This window comes from Corylus avellana, chromosome ca3, assembly GCF_901000735.1.
Source record: "Corylus avellana chromosome ca3, CavTom2PMs-1.0".
Taxonomy (NCBI): Eukaryota; Viridiplantae; Streptophyta; class Magnoliopsida; order Fagales; family Betulaceae; genus Corylus; species Corylus avellana.
The window spans coordinates 9,289,643-9,297,915 of NC_081543.1; the positions used below are offsets into that span (position 1 = coordinate 9,289,643).

Consider the following 8,273-nt stretch of genomic DNA (forward strand, 5'->3'; position numbering starts at 1 on the left):
AAAGTTCCATTTGAAATTTGTGAAGTTTCTTGCTGCAGCAAATGTGGTTGTGCTTTTGATATTTGCAGTAGCAATTTTTCATGAAATACTGTTAACTTTGAGCGGTTGGAATCTCTCGTCTCACAAAGATTACAATGTGTAGGAACTGCTGAGACGTGAAGGCCAGAAAAATCATGGCGGTATTGGTGTCTCCCTCCTGTTTGTCGTCTTGATCGGATTGCTTGGCATAATTTTGGGGTATCTCTTGAAGAAGACTTAAGCTTGTGCCTGCTATATATCTTTTGCATATATTATCCTCGATTTCCTTTTTGTTCCTGTTCATTGAAGAAATACAATGAAAGGAAAAGAAAGAAACTCGCCAAGGGTGATGATGCTTTTGTTGGTTGTTAGCTTTGTGGAAGTAGTAAACTTGTTTAGGTGCAGTCATGGTCCTAGTTTTTTTTTTTTTTTTGAGAGGATGGTCCTAGTTGCTTGACTATCAAAGTAACTCATTTTTTGGTAACATGCATTCTTTTTGTAACTTAAGAGGAATATATTTTCTTTGTTTATTTTTTTCTACAACTCTAGAGTTTTTGGACCTTCTGACAATGGTACTAGTGATCAGTGTCAAGAATCTTGCAGGTACAGAAGATTTGAAACAAGAGGGGCTTCTGTAAAACTTGCAGGTACAGAAGATTCCCTGTATAAGTAAGCCTTTGTACTGCTTTCTATAGAGCTTGTGAGATCATTTTGAAACAAAACTTGTTCTTTTCCCTCTCGTTTCCCCACTTTCTCTTCATCTGCTACTTGTGCAACTGAAAATTATAAACTCATCTTTGGTGTTCATCTTGGAGCACTTATATGTGATGAAGATATGTCATTCTCTTAACTATTTTTTTTTTTTAATTTTTAATTTTTAAATTTACCATCGAGTCTGTGAGACCACATATGGAATGTCGGATTTAATGGTGAATTTGCACATTTTTTGCACGGAGATAAATAAGAGATGTGTAGGAGAATGAAACCAATCATTTCTCTATGCAATATGCATTTGCATTATTAGCAAATGCCACTTTGGCTATGACGTTATGTTGCTCGAAAATTTTCTCGGCTCAAGTATTTGTGCATGCCTTGTTTGAATATATTTCCTCAAAGAGTAATGTCATTTAGTATATTGTTAAACAATTGTCATACAACTTAATAATATTGCACTTGTAAAAAATAATAATTTAGAGGCCTAATTGTACTAAGGTGGTAATGTTTTTATTATTATTATTTTAAATTTAATTTTTTGCCTTTGAGAGTTGAGAACTAAGGCCTATTGAAAGAAAGAGAAATGAAATCTGATATGCAAGTTGGTATGGTGCGGATAAGCATGTGGGATTAAATAATAATTTAAGTGTTGATTTTCATTACCATATCATTTAAGCTATGTCGCAATCGTAAAATAATATACTAAATATCATTAATCTTTTCCAAATGATGGGTCAAAGAATTTTAAAATTGTTTTTGGCCACATTAGAGCATTTACAATGAACTTTTCAAATAAAAGCTAAATTTGAGAAGAAAAAGTAACCTTTATCAAAGAGATTTATTTTTAAAATGAGTTAAATATCAAACTTTTTATACATATCTTTACTTTAGTTAAATATTATTATTTTATTAGTTTTAAATCAATAAGAGAGAGAGGAAAGTAAAAAATAAGCTTAAAAAATTATATAACTTTAGCTTTCTGTTCTTGGAATGTAAGAGCATCTATAACAAGAGTTAAATATAAAGTAGAGAAGAGAGATTGTTAAATTGGTATTTCATGAGTTTCAATAGATTTTTGGAGAAAAACTAAATATAAAGAGCCCATTGTGAATGCTTAGGGAAATGGGGTTTCAAGGCATTCCCATCAAGCTCTTTAAAATTTTTCTAAATTTAACTTCAAATTTTATTTTGTTTTTTATTTTTTTTTATTTCTTTTTTAATTTAACCAGCCACTTTTTAAAATTACCAAATATCAAACTCTTTAAATATTTATCTACTTTAACTAAATATTATTTTTCATTAATAAATGTAACTGCCATGAAACTCACTCACTTTGATTGTATGTGAGATTTACCAAAATGCCATCTCAACAACCAACATAGTATTAAAAAATAAATGGCTTTTGCTTTTAGTGTCTTTATATTTAGAGAGGAGTTAAAATAAATGTTAAATTTAACTTCGGATAAAGAATTTGATAAATAATGTTTTTTATGAATTTTGTTAAAAATTTAAAGAAATGTTAAATATGAAGAGCTTGACGAGGATTCTCTTAGGTTTGGGAGGGTATTTTAGGGTGGGCAGTTCAATTAATCTGAACCACCAACTATTTTAGTCTTGATCTTGTATTCTGCATGAAAAATTGAGCATCTGGCGTTTGATCGCTGGACAGATCTTTGGCTAAAATTTCAAATCATACTTTAACTGGGCTTTCAAAAGGATACGAATTTTGCACCTCTCAAAATCAAGTCGGGTTGTTAATGCAAAAGAGAACACAAAGAGGAAAAAGTGATATTATTTTTATAAGTTAATATGATTTACCATTCCTTTGCTTCGTATAACAAGTGAGAAATGCTATATGAATTCTTTTTTGCACTCTCATGTGCTTCTTTTTTAATGTGAAAGTTTGAGAAAAAGAATAAACAGTTGAAATTAAAAAATATTGTAATGGAAAGCTTACGTGGTAACTGTCACATTAGAGAATAAGCACTTAAAAATATAAAAAAAAGAGTTCATATAGCGTTTTTTCTAAATTAACACATTGCTTAGTGCCAATGGTGAGTGGAGATTTATAGATGGGAGGTGTAGTGTTGTAATCGAGCCGAGTTGAGCTTTAGGATTTCAATATTTGTTCGTTTACGAAGATGCCTATTCGAGCCAAGCTTGAGTTCGATCCGAGCTATGAAATGTGTATTCAAGACTAGCTCGTTGGAAGCTCGGGCAAGATTGGCTCGTTGAGAATGCTATTCGAGCCGAGCCGGGCTCAACTCGAACTCGAGTTAGGCTATTAAATATTAGGGTTAAATCCAATTTTTGTACTTGTGGTTAGGTCCAAAATCAAACAGACCCCTCGGTTTCAAAAAGTGTCCCAAGTGGTACCTATGAATATTGAAAAGACATACTTAGTACTTCTGTCTATGATCCGTCCAAAAATTTAACGGAACTACACCTCAACATACTTAAAATGATGACACTTGTCTCGGATGCCACATATTAAAGCCAAATTAGCAAATTGACTGACGTGGCATTATATCATAGGAGATACCTATGCTTTGGATGCCAAATATACTTAAAAATAATAATAAAATAAAATAAACTTTTTAAACTTAATAATTGAAAAAATAATAACCCCAATTAACAAACTTAAAAATAAATAAATAAATTATGGAGGGTTATGGTGGCTTTGGCCATAAGGGGTGGTCGGCCACCCCCATTTTTGCCAATGGCTAGCCATGGGGTGGCCGAGCCATCCTCATTTGGCCGAAGCCACCCCTATAAATTTTTATTTATTATTATTATTTTATTTTTTTCATTAGGCCCTTAGGGGTGGCTCAAGCTCTTGGAGGTGGTTCTACCACCCCCATTTTGCAAGTTGGGGTCGGTTAAGCCACCCCATGGCCGGCCAATTGATTGGCTCAAGCCAAGCCACCCCCAAGCAAAAATGGGGGTGGCCGGCTAGTCTCTATGGCCAGAATGGGGTGGCCAGCTACCCCAACCCGCCATAATTATTTATTTATATATTTATTTAAGTTAGTTAATTGGGGTTATTATTTTTTCAATTATTAAGTTTATATATATATTTTTATTATTTTTTGCAGCATTCGTGGCATCAAAAGCATAGGTGCCACCTATGATATAATGCCATATCATCTAATCTTCTGATTTGGCATCAATATGTGGCATTAGGGACACGTGTCACCATCTTACAGGTGCTGACGTGGAGATCCGTTAAATATTTAGATAGATCATGGACAGAGTCACAGAAGTACTAAGTGTGTCTTTTCAATATTCACATATACCACTTGTGACACTTTTTGAAACCGGGGGGTTGTTTGATTTTGGGCCTAACTCCAAGTACCAAAATTGCATTTAACCCTAAATATTAAGTAACTAGATAATATGTTAGTTTATGAACTAACTAGATAGTATGTTAACTAATATACATACATATAAATATTAAGTAACCTATATAACATATATTAATTAATTACTAATATGCATACTTAAATTTATAAAACTCATTTTTAATAATATATTAATATATATTTGCATATATATACAAAATATAAGAGCGATCTAACGAGTCGGGTAAACGAGCTGGTTGAGCTTTAAACGAATTGAGCTTGCGAGCTCTTATCGAGTTTTCTCGAGCGAGTGTATCATTTACTAATCAAGCAGGTTTCTACAGTATAGAGCTTGAGCTTGGGTCGAGCTAAACCGAACAGTTATTGAGTGAGGTGTCGAACAAACTAGTTTATTTACGGCCCTAATGGGGAGTAACTCTTCGAGAAAAAAAAAAAAAAAAAAACACGATTTTCAGCAAGTGCTAGGAATGTAGAGATGTTAGCATCACCTACCTTGGAACGTGTCTAATATAACTCCAGTACTCTATTTGGCAAAAAAGGAAAAAAATTCACTTATTCTCTTCAAATTATTATTCAATTGATAGTGTCTCACACAAATTTTTGATTAGGCAATGTTCGTCCTCTCAAATTTTAAAAAAGTTGTCAATGTTCCATCCAATGATGAAAATATCCATTGGATTTATGAATTCATGTGAGTTACACACAAATTCAATGATAGATTTAGTAATTCACTACACGGAGATGGATTTAAAATGAGATGAAAAATGATTTTTATCATTTCTATAAATAAAAAAGAAGTATACATCCCATAGAATTACCACTCTATTGTCAATAGTGAACAGATGATGAATTCAGCAATTGAATTTATGTGAGGTTTACATAAATTTATAAATTTAATAATTAATCTATTGAATTTGTAAAAAAAAAAGGTTGTGTAACATACTATATTTTGTTTTTACAATAATTGATTTAAGAGTGGGTTAAAATTGTCATTGTCAATAATTGTGAGATAGAAATTGAAGTTTTGAAGGTTTTTAATTATTATTATTATTATTTTTTTAAAAATTATTATTATTATTATTATTATTTTAATAAATGAAACGCTTCCGTACCATGGATAGCTTTCATCTCAGAGATTCTAGAAGCTTCTTCATCCCTCAGCTCTGGAACTTTCTCCACTCCTCTCGAGTCTCCCCGGATCTTTCCCCTTCTCCACGTCTTCCTCCTTCATATAAACCCCCAAGCCCCTCCTTTTCAAAACCCAGAAAAAAGCAAATAACAAAACTCCATAACTCTTCCTACAATTCCTGCAATTCCTGCAATGGCGTCGTCTATTGCTATCAGAAGGCTCACCGCCCCAACCCTCTTCGCCAGGCTCGTCAACCCAATCCGCTCCGCTTCCATCGCTCCCTCTCTTTCTCGCTCTTTCAACACCAACGCCCAGCTCTCCGGCTTCGACGAGGACGAACGGTCCGTAGATGTCGACCGCCGCTCCGACCGCTCCGTCGCGAACCGCCGTGGCCCCGGCTTCTTCTCTGGTAGTTGTCCTCTCAGTTCTACGTTTATTGTCTCTTGAATTATGGTTTGTCAATTTTTTTTTCTTTCTTCTACATTTGGTTTTCCGCTCACTCTTGGTTTGAAATTTGAAATGAAATTGCAGATGTGTTGGACCCATTTTCTCGGACGAGGAGCCTGAGCCAAGTTCTGAACCTCATGGACCAGTTCATGGAGAACCCATTTGTGGCAGCGTCACAAGGATTGGGAGCCGGGTCGATGCGAGGGTGGGATGTGAAGGAGGACGAAAACGCTCTGTACATTCGAATGGACATGCCCGGGGTGGGGAAAGAAAACGTGAAGGTGGGGGTGGAGCAGAGCACTCTGATTATTAAAGGTGAGGGGGAGAAAGAAGCGGAGGAGGGCGAGGAAGGAATGAGAAGGTACTCAAGCAGGCTCGATTTGCCCCCGAATCTGTACAAGCTGGACGCGGTGAGGGCGGAGATGAAGAATGGGGTTCTGAAGGTGGTGGTGCCGAAGGTGAAGGAGGAGGAGAGGAAGGATATCTTCCAAGTGAAGGTTGAGTGAGTAATGCTGTGATGGTAGAGTGCTTGTGCTCTGTTTTTAATGCTGTAATGGGAGAGTGCTTGTGCTCTGTTTTGAGTCTTTTTGTGTTTTTTTTTTTTTTTTTTAATGTTTTTTTTGGTCGGTTGTAACTTGGTCTAAGTGGGTAAAATGTCATTTTGGTGAATAAATAGGAGTCTTGTGAAGTTTTGTAATTGACCCTTTATATGGCTCAATTATCAATTAGCTGATACTTAAGCAGATGATTTGAAAAAAAAGAAGAGGTAAAAAGAAAATTTCTCTGAGCATTTCCTTAAGTAGGGATTCTAACATTTATAAGGCTTAAGTTATGCAATTCAATTCGCATGAATGAGATGAGTGTTAGCATTTGATTGGGCAATTAACGTAATTTGTGGTGGGGGTTAGCAGAGATTGTGCATTTTAGAGGGCCAAGTTATGCCAAGCAAATTGGTTCGAATGGGAAGATTGTTTTTTTTTGTTCTTGTGTTAAACATGAACCAAAAAAGTATGTTAATGTAAGTGTTGTGGGTAAATATAACACCCGAGAAAAATTGGTAGGTGTAATTGGAAATTACTGGATTAATAAGGAAACTCCGTGGCATTAATTTTCTTATATTGATGGTACTAGTATTTTTTTTTTTTTTTTTTTTTTAAGACAAAAATATTTCAGTCGCATTCATTCAAAGATAATATGAACATAAAGTTCTTACAATATAGAGCAAAAAGCTTTGAAACAATCATAGCCGAAATTACGAGATTATAAACGTCAAAGATGATGTAAAAAATACAACAATTTCAATCTCAAACAAGATCTGCTAACCCAAGATATAACAACAGATCTGTTACAGACAAACTCATTCCAATGTAAATGTAGCTCTTATTCCTTGACTTGAGAGTAAAAAACTTTCATGCCGAAACTCTTCCTCCTCGACTCAAAAGCTAGAATATAGATTTTATCTACAACCCAAGGGTCTGGACCATAAACAAATACCTCACCGATCAACAAGAGAACAGAACCTTATTAAAAGCAACAAAACAACAGAAAATATAAAATAAGGAACAAATAGTAGAAATCAAAAAATACAGGAAAAATATAAGCAAAAAAAACCAAAAGTTCAAAAATAAGCACACCCGGGCGACGGATACGGCCTCCAAGCAGCACGATTAAGTGCGGTTTGCTCGGAAACCTGCTGCGTTGCTCAATAGGGTCGCATGTTCCGCGCTGCTGGGCAATAATAACAGACTCGGCATTGGACGGTGGACGACAAAGCGGCGCGGAGGAGATCAGCGGTGCACTCAAAGAACTTCGGGGTAGTTTGAGTGAATCTCCCAAGAACGACACCCACAAAGTGTGCCAAAAACAAACAAACAAGCATAAAACAAAGATAAGCAAAAGGAGAAAAAGAAGGGGAGGGAAGGGAAAAAAAAACCAAAGAGGAAGAGGGGAGGAGGGGGAGAACTTAGGCGGCACTCTCTGCTAGGAGAAGAAACCCTAGATAGGAGGGGAGACAACGAATGTATTTTGTGGAAAAAAATTGAATGAAATACTAGTATTTTTTTTGAGAATAATAGAAAGAAAAAAAAAAAAAAAAAAGAAGAAAAAAGTAAAAAGATAATTTACCTTAAGTAGGGATTCTAACATTTAGAAGGCTAAGTTATGCAAGGCAAATTCGCATGAATGAGATGAGTGTTAGGTTTTGATTGGGCAATTAATGTAATTTGTGGTGGAGTAACATCATCTCAGCAATATTAGGTAAAGTAGTTAATGAAAAAGTATAACTCTATTTTAAGTGTTCATTTTTTTTCATACACACTTCAACAGATTATCTATTATGTAGTTTACTTACTATGGAGTTAATCTGCTGGAAACAAAAAAAAAAAAAAAAAAAAAATGCTCATAATAGCTAAAGGATAAAGTTTTCCTTCAAACTGAATTGGAAGAATTTCTTTCAACCAGTCTATAAAAGTGACATGCGTCCATTTTTTTAATACGTAAGATGCATATAAGTTTTTAATAAAATTTATTCCAACTTTATTTCTGTTATTAAAAAAATATGTGCATCTCGAATGTTTCAGGAACACATGTCACTTTTATAGGAA

At 34.6% G+C, this 8,273-nt stretch overlaps 2 protein-coding genes across 3 annotated transcripts in view; both read left to right on the forward strand.

Moving 5' to 3' along the window:
- The window catches only part of LOC132173978 (vesicle-associated protein 1-2-like), a 31,516-nt gene that overhangs the window by 10,299 nt on the left and 12,944 nt on the right, over positions 1–8,273 (forward strand). Inside the window, exon 8 of one of the 2 annotated variants that reach the window (XM_059585690.1) lies at positions 143–839. The exons of the other annotated variant lie outside the window; for it this stretch is intronic. Coding sequence (XP_059441673.1) covers positions 143–259 — 117 coding nt within the window. The 3' untranslated portion in view covers positions 260–839. Of the gene's footprint in view, positions 1–142; positions 840–8,273 lie in introns of those variants that run through there. 2 annotated transcript variants of the gene reach the window in all.
- On the forward strand, positions 5,251–6,214 carry LOC132173979 (small heat shock protein, chloroplastic-like; the record flags this gene model as incomplete). The annotated part of the gene is given in 2 exon segments (XM_059585693.1): positions 5,251–5,632; positions 5,755–6,214. Coding segments are annotated over 2 exon segments (639 nt in total). The 5' UTR covers positions 5,251–5,415.